At 43.4% G+C, this 20363-nt stretch overlaps 1 protein-coding gene across 2 annotated transcripts in view; it reads right to left on the bottom strand.

Annotated features, from left to right (window-relative positions):
• The window catches only part of GREB1 (growth regulating estrogen receptor binding 1), a 147461-nt gene that overhangs the window by 42364 nt on the left and 84734 nt on the right, over positions 1–20363 (bottom strand). For both annotated transcript variants that reach the window (XM_088444594.1, XM_088444595.1), the window contains 2 exons: positions 5782–6371; positions 1722–1824 (listed from right to left, as the gene is read on the bottom strand). In XM_088444594.1, coding sequence (XP_088300720.1) covers positions 1722–1824; positions 5782–6371 — 693 coding nt within the window. The remainder of the gene's footprint in view (positions 1–1721; positions 1825–5781; positions 6372–20363) is intronic.

Here is a 20363-nt window from a genome sequence, read left to right as displayed (position 1 = left end):
CCTCCGAGATACAGTTAAGAGCGAGATTCTAGCCAATTAGCCAATATTTTTAAAGCAGCAATAATTGAAAAGGCGAAACCAGGTTGGTTTTGGTTTTGCTTTTTGTAATTATTGCCGCTTTAAAAATAAACAACATAAACCGAACATCAGTGTAACAGTACTACCGGATCCCCTAACATACCCAACAGGGCCATAATGGAGGTGTGTAGTAGATTTTAAACAATGGTAAGTGAATAGAATTGACCCAGAGATGTATAGATTATTATTATGTTGTTCCTGAGGTACCGATCGCCAGTCTGAGGAGTATCAAAGATCTGGTTGTAGTCAGGCTGTAAACACCAGGTCATAGTATTTTTGGGCCTGATTCAGAGATGTATGTTATAGAGCAGTACACAGCGGCTGTGCTAAAATATAATCAAAAACCATAGCAGGCGTATTACGTAAAAAGACGCCTACTGCCGGCTTCTGTGATCCCATGTTGCATCCCATGGCGCAGCTTCGGATCAACTGTGTGAACATCGGACAATTATTCAGATGTTCGGGTAAATCCCGCTTAGTTTCAGGCACTCAAATAGCTGCCATCACACATGAAGAATCTTCCAGGGCCCCCACCTCTTCCGCTCATTCCCATGATTTTGGTAAATAAGTCCAGACCAAGAGCAGCCCTGACTGGACAGTATACAGTGGGCTGCTTTATGATCTGAAATCAATTTTGGCAGCAACACCGCCATGGAGGGCCCCAATACTGAGCCTCTGTGCTTCTCATTAGCATGCTCCCACTCTGCGACCCCTCCCACCACTGGCCCCAAAATGGCGCCCATTCCTGCTGCTGGTCCATTGTAGAAGCACATTTAAGGCTTGGTGGCTGCCTAAGGATTTCTGTCGGGTGCCATTTCTTTCAATGGGAGATTGCAAGGTATTTCTCCACTGAAAAGTTACATTTCCTGAGGGCCTGAACACGGACTAAAGCGCGTACAATGGAGCTATCCCAAAACACTTCTGCTCGCATTCTATGTGTCACATAACCACCAAGAAAATTTATTTTATTAGAATAAAATGATGATGTTTTTCCCATATAGAGAAAAAACCAAACATGTAACCTCTTACTTGGATAGATTGCATGAGAAACATATTCCCCATGCATGAGATCTTAGAGTCAGAACACAGCGGTCACACAATTGGTTAGTATAGAGCAGTGGTTCTCAAACTCGGTCCTCAGGACCCCACACCGTTCACGTTTTCCAGGTCACCCAGGAGGAGCACAGGTGTATTCATTACTCACTGACACATTTTAAAAGATCCACAGGTGGAGCTAATTATTTCATTTGTGATTCTGTGAGGCGACCTGGAAAACATGCACTGTTTGGGGTCCTGAGGACCGAGTTTGAGAACCTGTGGTATAGAGCTACAATAACACATGCAGCAGAATACTCTATTATAGGTTTTGCAAACATTGTTAAAAAAAAAAATGAAAGTGAAACTAACATGATACCCCAGCTACAAAGTTATATTTGTACTAGATATCTAATGTATACGTTAATTCATGTCATGTGTGCATTATATGGATATGGTTAGACACTGGAAAGAGAATGTATACACGGTACCGGACGGCCAGTTCCAGGTTACCCGGTACTCCGACCCCCTAGATCACAACCGACCATAGCCGTTCTATATTCTGCAGACACATAATTACTTGTATGCGATAGTGAAAAACAACTCACTGATATTAATCTCCTCCTCATCGTACACGTCCACCTCAGTCAGCCTGATCAGCATTCTGGACAAAACACTAAGGAACTGGAGATACGCTCCCGTCTTCCCCACCTAGAAGAGCAGTCATTAGTGTATCAACATTGTGTTTTATGGTTGGCTGATGGCACTGCAATGGTACAAAATATTTAAATACTAAAGTAAAATAAAAAACAATGTAATAATAATTCTAAGCAGCTTCCAGCGTCTCATTAGGAATTAGCATTTTGCCCGCAGTTTCACTCGCAAGGATGTCTGTTATTGCTCAGCGGAACTAATTTTACAAAGACAGTAGTGGCCTCTAATATTGTGATGTATATTTTATATTGTAGACATTGTTCACAAAATGTTTTTGTAAACAATATTTGCAGTTTTTCCTTCAGGGATTAACATAAAAAGATGCTTGGGGCTACTAACTCGTGAGCAAGCCACTTACCCTACAGTAACACTGAAAGGTTGCAAGTAACATGAGCAGGAACTCTGATATGTAGTAATTGTCTTGGTGCATCATTGACTGGACTGACATGTATACTACAACTTCATGAGTGAAGGTAAGCTGCCTGATTATTGCTATAGTTGGATTTTCCTGTGAAATAGACATATATATATATATATATATATGTATATATATATATATATATAACTGTTTGCGTTAAGGTTGTGCAATAAATAAATATATATATATATATATATATATATATATATATACATTGAATATATTTTTATCTATTTTTTTAGTTTAGGTCGCCATAATTCAGAAACAGTCCCTAAAAGTATATTTGTCCCAGAAAAATGATATTTACATATACATCTAATCATTTTTAGCTTGAGGAGCCTGCACTCTGCACGCGCCGAGTGTCAAGTGTCTGGTTTATCCTTTATTGCTCCTCTTCCTGATGGCACATTGAGATAATACACAACTCAGTTTCTGTCTAGGTGACTAAGCTATACAATATTGAAAACACAATCCAAATTCATCCCATAGTTTTTGCATGATGCTGGAACGAATAGACAGACAAACAAAAATTCAGTTTTTTTTTTTTTGTCTCCATAGTTAAACACAGTCTCAAGGAGTACATTTCTAAAAACAAAATTCTATGTACAGACACAACCATTACAACTTTATTATAAGTATAGATTAATGAACAATGTTTTGTGCTAATTAAACTTATCTACAAAGTTAATTAGAGTGTCTGGCCAAAATAAAGAGTTTTTTGTGCCCTTTTGGCACATGGGATTTTTACCTATCCTATATGTCTCAGAATTTATCACCTATCTAATCTTCTGATTATTTTATTACTATTATTATTATTATTGTGTTTTTATTACTCTTTTTAATGGCTTACCACAGTTACCAAAGAAAGCAATTCACAAAAGTGCAAAAAAAAAGTGAATTGCCCATGGCAAATAGAAGCACTCTCCAAAAGCAAATAGAAAACCATCTGCCCAATTTTAATACACAGAATTAGATTATATTTTTCCAATCTAATATTCATTCAGGCTGTCAACAGCTCCAATATAGTACGTCTTTTATCCACATGTGCAGACAGACCCGGTCTGCGGTGCTGTCTCTCCCTCTTACAGAGATGTAATGGAGAGTGGAGGATGGATATATGGATGATGGAGAGTGCAGACTGTAGATATGTATAATGGAGAATGCAGACTGTAGATATATATACGTTGGAGAGTGCAGACTGGAGATATGTTTGATGGGAAGTACAAGCTGGAAATATGTTTTATGAAGAGCGGAGGCTGGAAATATATTTTATGAAGAGCAGAGGCTGGGGATATGTTTTACGGAGATGAGGCTGGGGATATGTTTGATGGAGAGTTCTGGCTGGAGATATGTTTGATGGAGATTCCCGGCTGGAGATATGTGTGTTGGAGAGTTCCTCCTGGAGATATGTATGTTGAAGTGAGCAGGCTGGATGTAAGTTTGATGGAGAGTGGAGGCCAGAGATATGTGTGATTAAGAGCGGAGGCTAGAGATATTTATAATGGAGTGTGGAGGCCGGAGATATGTGTGATGAAGAGCAGAGGCTAGAGATATCAATGATGGAGAGTGGAGATATCTATGATGGAGAGTGGGCATGCAGTAACAGGTAAGTGAATGACTACACTACTGCTGTCCTTTACTTGTATCCATGTATGATGATCAGTACCCTCACTGAAACCTTTTGGCTAAGAGTCAGACCTCTCTCGGCCAATCAGCGGATGGTTTCAGCGGCCGATGATTGGCTGAGAGAGGTCTGACTCTTAGCCAAACAGCGGCTAAGGTGTAGGAAACTACGAGGGTCCTGTCATTCTGTGGGAAGCGATGTATGTACAATATGTACATACAGTGGTTGCAAGTCTGTGGGGATTGCGGTTTGTTGTAATGCCAAGCCCCCTGGATGTCTACCTTGGAGAAGGGAACCGATCAGCGCCATGGAGTAGGTACTGTAAGTATGTAGTGTGAGCATGAGTGTGAGTGAAACAAAGGGTTAACATATTCGGTGTGTATGTGTCTTGTCTTTTTTCAAATATTTTCTTTACAGTGGTGGTCCACGTGCCACCAGACCTTACGGTCCGGGCATGCTGGCACGTGGTTCTCCAAGTGTCGCCATGCCGGGGCAGTCTTACTAAGATCTGTAGTCCTAGTGCTCCTTCTAGGGTGGCCGGGGCAGCTGTCAGTTAAGGTCACCATGCTGCGTGCCAGAAAAAGGGGCGTGGTCAATAGAAAAGGATTGTGTCCTTGAGACACGCCCCTTTTCATCACTACAGGGGACGTGCCCAGCATTCTCGGAAATGCTGGGCTGCCCCCAAGCTCTCCCGCCGTGTGAATAGATACCATGCGGCAACTATTCAGTCGCCATGGGAGCCATGCTGCCGGGAAGAGCTGAGACAGCTCTGCAGGCTGACAGCGTGGCGATCGCAGCAAGGCACCTGAAAAAGGGGCAGGGCACAGTGCCCCATGAGAAAAGCCTAGGGGGAACACTATAGTCTCACTGTAAAGAACAATATTTTTTACTATAACACATTAACCCTGCACCCACTACCACCAGGGGTGCAGGGAATAGCCCCAGGCTTCACCACAGTGCTGGGCTATCCCCAGGACTGGGGTGACCAGTTTTAGGCTGGTTAATGTGATGGCAGGGGAACCCCATGATGTGTGTCCTCCTACTATGGTATTAACCCCCGGCTGGCTGAGCCCGGTGCTGGTTTCTAAAAATACGGGGGAACCCCACACCATCTTTTCCCCGTTTTTTCCAGTACCAGAACTGGCTTAGATATCTGGGGCTAGTTATGCCTTTGGAGGGGACCCCATACCAATTTTTTTTTCTAATTTTTAGTCCTTTATTTAACCTGTAATAAACAGAAGCACTGCATAGATCACACTGATCTGTACAGTGCTCAGCTGAGTCTATTAAAAAGGGGCTAATATGACTGAAATCGCACACGATACAACAGATCAGTGTAACCATCGTTTAAAAATAGACAAGCAAACACGATTCTTAGTTGTACGTATTTCTATGTACCTATTTTGTTAAATGATTTGATCTATGATGGGACTGATTTGTATACCTAATGTATGCTCGTACATGTGGAATTCTCTCAATATATTATATTGTAAGTAAGATTTCTCTATTTTATTGATGGGGGGTTGTAACTGTTTTTCTTCATGTCTGAAAAATGCAATAACATTTTACACAATCTAATAAAAACAAAAACACGATTCTTAGTAAATCTGCCATTTTTATCGTAAAAAAGACACGCAAATGCTAGTGATGTCCATAGTGTTTATTCTCGGCCAAACACTATTCTCACCAATTAGAGTGTCAGTCACAACATTGTGTTAAGACTTTGTGAATAGATCACTTACCAACAAACCATAAAGGTTGACAGCTAACATAATTTTTGTGAATTTGGGTTATTAACGTTAGTAGTTAATCACCCGGAGACAACCCCTATCTGTAATTCCACCCTCTTCTCCATACTCCTCTCACATTGTATCACATGACAAGCACGCATTTTCCGGCTGTAGTTACATACCTGTGGTGGCCCACTGAGTAGTAATCTCCTTGGATGGAAGGTATCCATTCTGCCTTCATTAACATTGCAGTAGTCCATGTGACTTTGTTTTGGCACCGTCCATTGGCGGTAGTAGAGGGACTGTTCCGTGCAAGTCATCACCTTGCTCAGCAGCGGGCGAAACGAACTGGCCCAGGAAACATCACAATGAGGCAGGAAGGATGATGACTTTGAAAGCCCGCTGCTGTCAGTGGAGGTAATAATGTCGTACACCAGTTTAGGAAGAAACACAACAGGCGGCTGTTTATAAGTCTTAGCCATAGCGCACTGTGAGATCTGCAAGCTAACCCCGCTGTGAAAGCAGGAAGATGATGTAGAAGAGGTCGTGGATACCGAGTTTAGATTACTCTTTACAGTCGGATTGGAGCTGTTGCTGTCAGGGGGTTCACATGTGACTACAGGCGGTTTTGTGGTGTTCTTGTCCGGCGATAGTTTCAGCCTCTCCGTTATAACCGCGCAGTCTTCACTGTTGGAAACTCCTGATTGCTGTGTCGGTTTTAAAGTGTCCTCCACCACTGCTGTATACGATGATTCGCTGCCTGCAGCCGAACCTACCAAATAATGTTTTTTTTTAAAACAAACAAACATACTTATTGGTTACTTGGTAGGGACACAGTCAAACAAGGTAAGAATGGAAAACAAATTAACTTTATTTCAATTAGATATTTGTTCATTTCCACGGAAGCCAAAGTGGACAGTTCTAAAATGTAAACTCCAGTTAGGAATATTCGGTCTGTCTCATTCATTGCATTTGCAGTAAAAGCAACCAGAATTAGAAGGATAAAAAATATGGAAACAAAGCAAATATTTGGGTAGTTCGGAATGAACCAATGACTTAAAAGCTCCAGTTTTATATTATTACTCACTAATGTAACTCATACTATTAATAGAAATCTTAATTTTAGCTGTTTCTTGAACTACAAATCCAATCCCCCATTGCCATCAATAATGGGAGTGTTGGGTCTGTCACAAGTGTGATGAATGCTGTCTGACCGTTCTAAAAAACAGAATGTTACCAGAAGCTTTACAGAACGGAGCTGAGGAGACAAAGAGCGAGAATCTGAGCCGATAGTGGGTCTCGCCAATATCTGCATACTGCACATGTGCTAATAAAAAGAAATTGGCCTCTATGCATGTGCCGGACCAGGTACACGCACACGGACCGATTTTGCAAGTGCGTACAGATTGATCCGTCCGTCACTCTTTCAGTGAAATAGGCGCAACTGGACGGTGACCATGCAGATCAGCGGAACTGATCTGTCTTGTGTGAGTGTTGTGGGCATCTAGGCTGACTTCTGTGCTCACTCATGGCGTGCATATGCAAATGGTACCCTTTTTCTGATGGATATTTTGCACCCAGCATGGTCCCGATACTAGTGGATGTAAAACATTGGGCGAGGTGGGCGTCAACATGCAGACGCAGGGATATTCTGCATACACGGACGGATTCTCACACTAGTATCATAAAGCTACCGGCCACAGATGTGCCTGACTGAATCAGGTCCAGAATCTTACCAGAGACTTTATAACCCAGAGATGAGGACACAGAGAGCCTGATTCTGAATCACATATAAGCTGAATGCAACGCCGTAAGCCTGCTGCGACAAGGGCAGCTATTCGCGCCTTAGTCATACGCATCTACGCGATCACACTGCCTCACTGCTGGTTCTCAAGAGAGGCCGTCATCACTATTATTGGCCAATACACCTGCCCCACATTAAGGTATATAAGTGCAGGTTTTTAGAATTGGATATGTTGCCCAAAGCAACAAATCAGATTCTAGCTATTATCTTTTAAAAGGTGCCAGATAAATATTAAGTAGAATCTGATTGGTTGCTATGGGCAACATCTCCACTTCAATAAACCTGCACCTTAGTAAATATACCCCTAGGAGCAGGGGATCCGTCTGAAATTGGCATTCACTGTACATACGCAAAGCTCTGAACAAAAGGCAAGGTCACACACCCAAACACAAAAGGGCCGTCATGTAATTTCCGTCCAGCTGCCACCCAGAAATGCCCATTTTGTAGATAAAGAGATGTGTAGAACTCTGAATCGTCCGTATTTATGTGAAGATGCAGCACTGTGATGCATTCGCAATTTGTTTGAACCCGCTGCATGCAGCCGCTTACAAACTTGCGTCAGACAAGGCAGAATCTTACCACAAGCTTTATAATACAGAGAAGAAGAGGCAGAACCGTACCACAAGCTTTATAATACAGAGATGAAAAGGCAGAACCTTACCACAAGCTTTATAATACAGATATGAAAAGGCAGAACCGTACCACAAGCTTTATAATACAGAGATGAAGAGGCAGAACCGTACCATAAGCTTTATAATACAGAGATGAAGAGGCAGAACTGTACCACAAGCTTTATAATACAGAGATGAAGAGGCAGAACTGTACCACAAGCTTTATAATACAGAGAGGAAAAGGCAGAACCGTACCACAAGCTTTATAATACAGAGAGGAAGATGAAGAGGCAGAACCGTACCACAAGCTTTATAATACAGAGATGAAGAGGCAGAACCTTACCACAAGCTATACACAGAGAGGAAGAGGAAGAACCGTACCACAAGCTTTACCACACAGAGAGGAAGAGGCAGAACCGTACCACAAGCTTTACCACACAGAGAGGAAGAGGCAGAACCTTACCAAAAGCTTTACAACATAGAGAAGAAGAGGCATAACCTTACCACAAGCTTTACAACACAGAGAAGAAAAGGCAGAACTTTACCACAAGCTTTAAAACAATGAGAGGAAGAGGCAGAACCTCACCACAAGCTTTACAACACAGAGAAGAAGAGGCAGAATCTTACCACAAGCTTTACAACACAGAGAGGAAGAGGCAGAACCTTACCACAAGCTTTACCATACTGAGAGGAAGAGACAGAGCCTTACTACAACCTTTACCACACTTATCGGAAGAGGCAGAACCTTACCACAAGCTTTACCACACTGAAAGGAAGAGGCAGAACCTTACCACAAGCATTACCACACTGAGAGGAAGAGGTAGAACCTTACCACAAGCTTTACAACACAGAGAGGAAGAGGAAGAACCTTACCACAAGCTATACAACACTGAGAGGAAGAGGCAGAACCTTACCACAAGCTTTACAACACTGAGAGGAAGAGGCAGAACCTTACCACAAGCTTTGCAACATTGAGAGGAAGAGGCAGAACCTTACCACAAGCTTTACAACAGAGAAAAGGAGGGGTAAAACCTTACCACAAGCTATACAGCACAGAGAGGAAGAGGCAGAACCCTTCCACAAGCTTTACAACACAGAGAGGAAGAGGAAGAACCTTACCACAATCTTTATAAAACAGAGAGGAAGATGAAGAGGCAGAACCGTACCACAAGCTTTATAATACAGAGATGAAGAGGCAGAACCTTACCACAAGCTTTATAATACAGAGAGGAAGAGGCAGAACCTTACCAAGAACTTTACCACACTGAAAGGAAAAGGCAGAACCTTACCACAAGCTTTACAACACAGAGATGAAGAGGCAGAACTGTACCACAAGCTTTATAATACAGAGAGGAAGATGAAGAGGCAGAACCGTACCACAAGCTTTATAATACAGAGATGAAGAGGCAGAACCTTACCACAAGCTTTATAATACAGAGAGGAAGAGGCAGAACCTTACCAAGAGCTTTACCACACTGAAAGGAAGAGGCAGCACCTTACAACAAGCTTTACAACACTAAGAGGAAAAAACAGGACCGTAGCACAAACTTTACACATAGAGGAAGAGGCAGAACCTTACCACAAGCTTTACACAGAGAGGAAGAGGCAGAACCTTACCACAAGCTTTACCACACTGAAAGGAAGAGGCAAAACCTTACCACAAGCTTTACAACACAGAAAGGAAGAGGCAGCACCTTACAACAAGTTTTACAACACTGAAAGGAAGAGGCAGAACCTTACCACAAGCTTTACAACAAAGAGAGGAAGAGGCAGAACCTTACCACAAGTTTTACAACACTGAAAGGAAGAGGCAGAACCTTGCCACAAGCTTTACAGCACAGACAGGAAGAGACAGAACCTTACCACAAGCTTTACAACACTGAGAGGAAGAGCCAGAACCTTACCACAAGCGTTACAACACAGAGCGGAAGAGGCAGAACCTTACCACAAACTTTACAACACAGAGAGGAAGAGGCAGAGCCTTACCACAAGCTTTACAACACAGAGAGGAAGAGGCAAAACCTTTCTACAAGCTTTACAGCACAGAGAGGAGAGCCTTACCCCAAGCTTTACAACACAGAGAGGAAGAGGCAGAACCTTTCCACAAGCTTCACAACACAGAGAGGAAGAGACAGAACCTTACCACAAGCTTTACAAGACATAGAGGAAGAGGCAGAACCTTTCCACAAGCTTTACAACACAGAGAGGAAGAGGCAGAACCGTACCACAAGCTTTATAATACAAAGAGGAAGAGGAAGAGGCAGAACCATACCACAAGCTTCATAATACAGAGAAGAAGAGGCAGAACCTTACCACAAGCTTTATAATACAGAGAGGAAGAGGCAGAACCTTACCAAGAACTTTACCACACTGAAAGGAAAAGGCAGAACCTTACCACAAGCTTTACAACACAGAGATGAAGAGGCAGAACTGTACCACAAGCTTTATAATACAGAGAGGAAGATGAAGAGGCAGAACCGTACCACAAGCTTTATAATACCGAGATGAAGAGGCAGAACCTTACCACAAGCTTTATAATACAGAGAGGAAGAGGCAGAACCTTACCAAGAGCTTTACCACACTGAAAGGAACAGGCAGCACCTTACAACAAGCTTTACAACACTAAGAGGAAGAAACAGGACCGTACCACAAACTTTACACATAGAGGAAGAGGCAGAACATTACCACAAGCTTTACACAGAGAGGAAGAGGCAGAACCTTACCACAAGCTTTACAACACAGAAAGGAAGAGGCAGCACCTTACCACAAGCTTTACAACACTGAAAGGAAGAGGCAGAACCTTACCACAAGCTTTACAGCACAGAGAGGAAGAGGCAGAACCTTACCACAAGTTTTACAACACTGAAAGGAAGAGGCAGAACCTTGCCACAAGTTTTACAGCACAGAGAGGAAAAGACAGAACCTTACCACAAGCTTTACAACACTGAGAGGAAGAGCCAGAACCTTACCACAAGCTTTACAACACAGAGCGGAAGAGGCAGAACCTTACCACAAACTTTACAACACAGAGAGGAAGAGGCAGAGCCTTACCACAAGCTTTACAACACAGAGCGGAAGAGGCAAAACCTTTCTACAAGCTTTACAGCACAGAGAGGAGAGCCTTACCCCAAGCTTTACAACACAGAGAGGAAGAGGCAGAACCTTTCCACAAGCTTCACAACACAGAGAGGAAGAGACAGAACCTTACCACAAGCTTTACAAGACATAGAGGAAGAGGCAGAACCTTTCCACAAGCTTTACAACACAGAGAGGAAGAGGCAGAACCGTACCACAAGCTTTATAATACAGAGAGGAAGATGAAGAGGCAGAACCGTACCACAAGCTTTATAATACAGAGATGAAGAGGCAGAACCTTACTACAAGCTTTATAAGAGGCAGAACCTTATCAAGAGCTTTACCACACTGAAAGGAAGAGGCAGAACCTTACCAAGAGCTTTACCACACTGAAAGGAAGAGACAGGACCGTACCACAAGTTTTACAACACTGAAAGGAAGAGGCAGAACCTTGCCACAAGTTTTACAGCACAGACAGGAAGAGACAGAACTTTACCACAAGCTTTACAACACTGAGAGGAAGAGCCTGAACCTTACCACAAGCATTACAACACAGAGCGGAAGAGGCAGAACCTTACCACAAACTTTACAACACAGAGAGGAAGAGGCAGAGCCTTACCACAAGCTTTACAACACAGAGAGGAAGAGGCAAAACCTTTCTACAAGCTTTACAGCACAGAGAGGAGAGCCTTACCCCAAGCTTTACAACACAGAGAAGAAGAGGCAGAACCTTTGCACAAGCTTCACAACACAGAGAGGAAGAGACAGAACCTTACTACAAGCTTTACAAGACATAGAGGAAGAGGCAGAACCTTTCCACAAGCTTTACAACACAGAGAGGAAGAGGCAGAACCGTACCACAAGCTTTATAATACAGAGAGAAAGATGAAGAGGCAGAACCGTACCACAAGCTATACAACACTGAGAGGAAGAGGCAGTACCTTACCACAAGCTTTACAACACTGAGAGGAAGAGGCAGAACCTTACCACAAGCTTTGCAACATTGAGAGGAAGAGGCAGAACCTTACCACAAGCTTTACAACAGAGAAAAGGAGGGGTAAAACCTTACCACAAGCTTTACAGCACAGAGAGGAAGAGGCAGAACCCTTCCACAAGCTTTACAACACAGAGAGGAAGAGGAAGAACCTTACCACAATCTTTATAATACAGAGAGGAAGATGAAGAGGCAGAACCGTACCACAAGCTTTATAATACAGAGATGAAGAGGCAGAACCTTACCACAAGCTTTATAATACAGAGAGGAAGAGGCAGAACTTTACCAAGAACTTTACCACACTGAAAGGAAAAGGCAGAACCGTACCACAAGCTTTATAATACAGAGAGGAAGATGAAGAGGCAGAACCGTACCACAAGCTTTATAATACAGAGATGAAGAGGCAGAACCTTACCACAAGCTTTATAAGAGGCAGAACCTTATCAAGAGCTTTACCACACTGAAAGGAAGAGGCAGAACCTTACCAAGAGCTTTACCACACTGAAAGGAAGAGACAGGACCGTACCACAAGTTTTACAACACTGAAAGGAAGAGGCAGAACCTTGCCACAAGTTTTACAGCACAGACAGGAAGAGACAGAACCTTACCACAAGCTTTACAACACTGAGAGGAAGAGCCTGAACCTTACCACAAGCATTACAACACAGAGCGGAAGAGGCAGAACCTTACCACAAACTTTACAACACAGAGAGGAAGAGGCAGAGCCTTACCACAAGCTTTACAACACAGAGAGGAAGAGGCAAAACCTTTCTACAAGCTTTACAGCACAGAGAGGAGAGCCTTACCCCAAGCTTTACAACACAGAGAAGAAGAGGCAGAACCTTTGCACAAGCTTCACAACACAGAGAGGAAGAGACAGAACCTTACTACAAGCTTTACAAGACATAGAGGAAGAGGCAGAACCTTTCCACAAGCTTTACAACACAGAGAGGAAGAGGCAGAACCGTACCACAAGCTTTATAATACAGAGAGAAAGATGAAGAGGCAGAACCGTACCACAAGCTATACAACACTGAGAGGAAGAGGCAGTACCTTACCACAAGCTTTACAACACTGAGAGGAAGAGGCAGAACCTTACCACAAGCTTTGCAACATTGAGAGGAAGAGGCAGAACCTTACCACAAGCTTTACAACAGAGAAAAGGAGGGGTAAAACCTTACCACAAGCTTTACAGCACAGAGAGGAAGAGGCAGAACCCTTCCACAAGCTTTACAACACAGAGAGGAAGAGGAAGAACCTTACCACAATCTTTATAATACAGAGAGGAAGATGAAGAGGCAGAACCGTACCACAAGCTTTATAATACAGAGATGAAGAGGCAGAACCTTACCACAAGCTTTATAATACAGAGAGGAAGAGGCAGAACCTTACCAAGAACTTTACCACACTGAAAGGAAAAGGCAGAACCTTACCACAAGCTTTACAACACAGAGATGAAGAGGCAGAACTGTACCACAAGCTTTATAATACAGACAGGAAGATGAAGAGGCAGAACCGTACCACAAGCTTTATAATACCGAGATGAAGAGGCAGAACCTTACCACAAGCTTTATAATACAGAGAGGAAGAGGCAGAACCTTACCAAGAGCTTTACCACACTGAAAGGAACAGGCAGCACCTTACAACAAGCTTTACAACACTATGAGGAAGAAACAGGACCGTACCACAAACTTTACACATAGAGGAAGAGGCAGAACCTTACCACAAGCTTTACACAGAGAGGAAGAGGCAGAACCTTACCACAAGCTTTACCACACTGAAAGGAAGAGGCAAAACCTTACCACAAGCTTTACAACACAGAAAGGAAGAGGCAGCACCTTACCACAAGCTTTACAACACTGAAAGGAAGAGGCAGAACCTTACCACAAGCTTTACAGCACAGAGAGGAAGAGGCAGAACCTTACCACAAGTTTTACAACACTGAAAGGAAGAGGCAGAACCTTGCCACAAGTTTTACAGCACAGAGAGGAAGAGACAGAACCTTACCACAAGCTTTACAACACTGAGAGGAAGAGCCAGAACCTTACCACAAGCTTTACAACACAGAGCGGAAGAGGCAGAACCTTACCACAAACTTTACAACACAGAGAGGAAGAGGCAGAGCCTTACCACAAGCTTTACAACACAGAGAGGAAGAGGCAAAACATTTCTACAAGCTTTACAGCACAGAGAGGAGAGCCTTACCCCAAACTTTACAACACAGAGAGGAAGAGGCAGAACCTTTCCACAAGCTTCACAACACAGAGAGGAAGAGACAGAACCTTACCACAAGCTTTACAAGACATAGAGGAAGAGGCAGAACCTTTCCACAAGCTTTACAACACAGAGAGGAAGAGGCAGAACCGTACCACAAGCTTTATAATACAGAGGGGAAGATGAAGAGGCAGAACCGTACCACAAGCTTTATAATACAGAGATGAAGAGGCAGAACCTTACCACAAGCTTTATAATACAGAGAGGAAGAGGCAGAACCTTATCAAGAGCTTTACCACACTGAAAGGAAGAGGCAGAACCTTACCAAGAGCTTTACCACACTGAAAGGAGGAGACAGGACCGTACCACAAGTTTTACAACACTGAAAGGAAGAGGCAGAACCTTGCCACAAGTTTTACAGCACAGAGAGGAAGAGACAGAACCTTACCACAAGCTTTACAACACTGAGAGGAAGAGCCTGAACCTTACCACAAGCTTTACAACACAGAGCGGAAGAGGCAGAACCTTACCACAAACTTTACAACACAGAGAGGAAGAGGCAGAGCCTTACCACAAGCTTTACAACACAGGGAGGAAGAGGCAAAACCTTTCTACAAGCTTTACAGCACAGAGAGGAGAGCCTTACCCCAAGCTTTACAACACAGAGAAGAAGAGGCAGAACCTTTGCACAAGCTTCACAACACAGAGAGGAAGAGACAGAACCTTACTACAAGCTTTACAAGAGATAGAGGAAGAGGCAGAACCATTCCACAAGCTTTACAACACAGAGAGGAAGAGGCAGAACCATACCACAAGCTTTATAATACAGAGAGAAAGATGAAGAGGCAGAACCGTACCACAAGCTGTACAACACTGAGAGGAAGAGGCAGAACCTTACCACAAGCTTTACAACACTGAGAGGAAGAGGCAGAACTTTACCACAAGCTTTGCAACATTGAGAGGAAGAGGCAGAACCTTACCACAAGCTTTACAACAGAGAAAAGGAGGGGTAAAACCTTACCACAAGCTTTACAGCACAGAGAGGAAGAGGCAGAACCCTTCCACAAGCTTTACAACACAGAGAGGAAGAGGAAGAAACTTACCACAATCTTTATAATACAGAGAGGAAGATGAAGAGGCAGAACCGTACCACAAGCTTTATAATACAAAGATGAAGAGGCAGAACCTTACCACAAGCTTTATAATACAGAGAGGAAGAGGCAGAACCTTACCAAGAACTTTACCACACTGAAAGGAAAAGGCAGAACCTTACCACAAGCTTTACAACACAGAGATGAAGAGGCAGAACTGTACCACAAGCTTTATAATACAGAGAGGAAGATGAAGAGGCAGAACCGTACCAGGAGCTTTATAATACCGAGATGAAGAGGCAGAACTTACCACAAGCTTTATAATACAGAGAGGAAGAGGCAGAACCTTACCAAGAGCCTTAACACACTGAAAGGAAGAGGCAGCACCTTACAACAAGCTTTACAACACTAAGAGGAAGTAACAGGACCGTACCACAAACTTTACACATAGAGGAAGAGGCGGAACCTTACCAAGAGCTTTACCACACTGAAAGGAAGAGGCAGAACCTTACCAAGAGCTTTACCACACTGAAAGGAAGAGACAGGACCGTACCACAAACTTTACACATAGACAAAGAGGCAGAACCTTACCACAAGCTTTACACAGAGAGGAAGAGGCAGACACTTACCACAAGCATTACCACACTGAAAGGAAGAGGCAGAACCTTTCCACAAGTTTTACAACACAGAAAGGAAGAGGCAGCACCTTACCACAAGCTTTACAACACTGAAAGGAAGAGGCAGAACCTTACCACAAGCTTTACAGCACAGAGAGGAAGAGGCAGAACCTTACCACAAGTTTTACAACACTGAAAGGAAGAGGCAGAACCTTACCACAAGTTATACAGCACAGAGAGGAAGAGACAGAACCTTACCACAAGCTTTACAACACTGAGAGGAAGAGACAGAACCTTACCACAAGCTTTACAACACAGAGCGGAAGAGGCAGAACCTTACCACAAAATTTACAACACAGAGAGGAAGAGGCAGAGCCTTACCACAAGCTTTACAACACAGAGAGGAAGAGGCAGAACCTTTCAACAAGCTTTACAGCACAGAGAGAAGAGTCTTACCCCAAGCTTCACAACACAGAGAGGAAGAGGCAGAACCTTTCCACAAACTTTACAACACAGAGAGGAAGAGACAGAACCTTACCACAAGCTTTACAACACATAGAGGAAGAGGCAGAAACTTACCACAAGCTTTACAACACAGACAGGAAGAGGCAGAACCTTACCACAAGCTTTACAGCACAGAGCGGAAGAGACAGAACCTTACCACAAGCTTTACAACACTGAGAGGAAGAGTCAGAACCTTACCACAAGCTTTACAACACAGAGCGGAAGAGGCAGAACCTTACCACAAACTTTACAACACAGAGAGGAAGAGACAGAACCTTACCACAAGCTTTACAACACATAGAGGAAGAGGCAGAACCTTTCCACAAGCTTTACAACACAGAGAGGAAGAGGCAGAAACTTTCCACAAGCTTTTACAACACAGAGAGGAAGAGACACAACCTTACCACAAGCTTTACAACACAGACAGGAAGAGGCAGAACCTTACCACAAGCTTTACAACACAGAAAGGAAGAGGCAGCACCTTACCACAAGTTTTACAACACTGAAAGGAAGAGGCAGAACCTTACCACAAGTTTTACAACACAGAGAGGAAGAGACACAACCTTACCACAAGCTTTACAACACAGACAGGAAGAGGCAGAACCTTACCTCAAGCTTTACAGCACAGAGCGGAAGAGACAGAACCTTACCACAAGCTTTACAACACTGAGAGGAAGAGTCAGAACCTAACCACAAGCTATACAACACAGAGCGGAAGAGCCTGAACCTTACCACAAACTTCACAACACAGAGAGGAAGAGACAGAACCTTACCACAAGCTTTACAACACATAGAGGAAGATGCAGAACCTTTCCACAAGCTTTACAACACAGAGAGGAAGAGGCAGAAACTTTCCACAAGCTTTACAACACAGAGAGGAAGAGACAGAACCTTACCACAAGCTTTACAACATAGAAAGGAAGATGCAGAACCTTACCACAAGCTTTACAACACAGAAAGGAAGAGGCAGCACCTTACCACAAGCTTTACAACACTGAAAGGAAGAGGCAGAACCTTACCACAAGCTTTACAACACAGAGCGGAAGAGTCAGAACCTAACCACAAGCTATACAACACAGAGCGGAAGAGGCAGAACCTTACCACAAACTTTACAACACAGAGAGGAAGAGACAGAACCTTACCACAAGCTTTACAACACATAGAGGAAGATGCAGAACCTTTCCACAAGTTTTACAACACAGAGAGGAAGAGGCAGAAACTTTCCACAAGCTTTACAACACAGAGAGGAAGAGACAGAACCTTACCACAAACTTTACAACACAGACAGGAAGAGGCAGAACCTTACCACAAGCTTTACAACATAGAAAGGAAGATGCAGAACCTTACCACAAGCTTTACAACACAGAAAGGAAGAGGCAGCACCTTACCACAAGCTTTACAACACTGAAAGGAAGAGGCAGAACCTTACCACAAGCTTTACAACACAGAGCGGAAGAGGCAGAACCTTTCCACAAGCTTTACAACACAGAGAGGAAGAGGCAGAACCGTACCACAAGCTTTATAATACAGAGAGAAAGATGAAGAGGCAGAACCGTACCACAAGCTATACAACACTGAGAGGAAGAGGCAGAACCTTACGACAAGCTTTACAACACTGAGAGGAAGAGGCAGAACCTTATCACAAGCTTTGCAACATTGAGAGGAAGAGGCAGAACCTTACCACAAGCTTTACAACAGAGAAAAGGAGGGGTAAAACCTTACCACAAGCTTTACAGCACAGAGAGGAAGAGGCAGAACCCTTCCACAAGCTTTACAACACAGAGAGGAAGAGGAAGAACCTTACCACAATCTTTATAATACAGAGAGGAAGATGAAGAGGCAGAACCGTACCACAAGCTTTATACTACAGAGATGAAGAGGCAGAACCTTACCACAAGCTTTATAATACAGAGAGGAAGAGGCAGAACCTTACCAAGAACTTTACCACACTGAAAGGAAAAGGCAGAACCTTACCACAAGCTTTACAACACAGAGATGAAGAGGCAGAACTGTACCACAAGCTTTATAATACAGAGAGGAAGATGAAGAGGCAGAACCGTACCACAAGCTTTATAATACCGAAATGAAGAGGCAGAACCTTACCACAAGCTTTATAATACAGAGAGGAAGAGGCAGAACCTTACCAAAAGCTTTACCACACTGAAAGGAACAGGCAGCACCTTACAACAAGCTTTACAACACTAAGAGGAAGAAACAGGACCGTACCACAAACTTTACACATAGAGGAAGAGGCAGACCCTTACCACAAGCTTTACACAGAGAGGAAGAGGCAGAACCTTACCACAAGCTTTACCACACTGAAAGGAAGAGGCAAAACCTTACCACAAGCTTTACAACACAGAAAGGAAGAGGCAGCACCTTACCACAAGCTTTACAACACTGAAAGGAAGAGGCAGAACCTTACCACAAGCTTTACAGCACAGAGAGGAAGAGGCAGAACCTTACCACAAGTTTTACAACACTGAAAGGAAGAGGCAGAACCTTGCCACAAGTTTTACAGCACAGAGAGGAAGAGACAGAACCTTACCACAAGCTTTACAACACTGAGAGGAAGAGCCAGAACCTTACCACAAGCTTTACAACACAGAGCGGAAGAGGCAGAACCTTACCACAAACTTTACAACACAGAGAGGAAGAGGCAGAGCCTTACCACAAGCTATACAACACAGAGAGGAAGAGGCAAAACATTTCTACAAGCTTTACAGCACAGAGAGGAGAGCCTTACCCCAAGCTTTACAACACAGAGAGGAAGAGGCAGAACCTTTCCACAAGCTTCACAACACAGAGAGGAAGAGACAGAACCTTACCACAAGCTTTACAAGACATAGAGGAAGAGGCAGAACCTTTCCACAAGCTTTACAACACAGAGAGGAAGAGGCAGAACCGTACCACAAGCTTTATAATACAGAGAGGAAGATGAAGAGGCAGAACCGTACCACAAGCTTTATAATACAGAGATGAAGAGGCAGAACCTTACCACAAGCTTTATAATACAGAGAGGAAGAGGCAGAACCTTATCAAGAGCTTTACCACACTGAAAGGAAGAGGCAGAACCTTACCAAGAGCTTTACCACACTGAAAGGAAGAGACAGGACCGTACCACAAGTTTTACAACACTGAAAGGAAGAGGCAGAACCTTGCCACAAGTTTTACAGCACAGAGAGGAAGAGACAGAACCTTACCACAAGCTTTACAACACTGAGAGGAAGAGCCTGAACCTTACCACAAGCTTTACAACACAGAGCGGAAGAGGCAGAACCTTACCACAAACTTTACAACACAGAGAGGAAGAGGCAGAGCCTTACCACAAGCTTTACAACACAGAGAGGAAGAGGCAAAACCTTTCTACAAGCTTTACAGCACAGAGAGGAGAGCCTTACCCCAAGCTTTACAACACAGAGAAGAAGAGGCAGAACCTTTGCACAAGCTTCACAACACAGAGAGGAAGAGACAGAACCTTACTACAAGCTTTACAAGACATAGAGGAAGAGGCAGAACCTTTCCACAAGCTTTACAACACAGAGAGGAAGAGGCAGAACCGTACCACAAGCTTTATAATACAGAGAGAAAGATGAAGAGGCAGAACCGTACCACAAGCTATACAACACTGAGAGGAAGAGGCAGAACCTTACCACAAGCTTTACAACACTGAGAGGAAGAGGCAGAACATTACCACAAGCTTTGCAACATTGAGAGGAAGAGGCAGAACCTTACCACAAGCTTTACAACAGAGAAAAGGAGGGGTAAAACCTTACCACAAGCTTTACAACACAGAGATGAAGAGGCAGAACTGTACCACAAGCTTTATAATACAGAGAGGAAGATGAAGAGGC

Source organism: Taudactylus pleione, unplaced genomic scaffold (assembly GCF_031769625.1).
Source record: "Taudactylus pleione unplaced genomic scaffold, aTauple2 ptg000367l, whole genome shotgun sequence".
In the NCBI taxonomy this organism is placed as follows: domain Eukaryota; kingdom Metazoa; phylum Chordata; class Amphibia; order Anura; family Myobatrachidae; genus Taudactylus; species Taudactylus pleione.
Note: the sequence above shows the minus strand (reverse complement) of the source record. Positions and strands in the feature narration are given on the sequence as shown.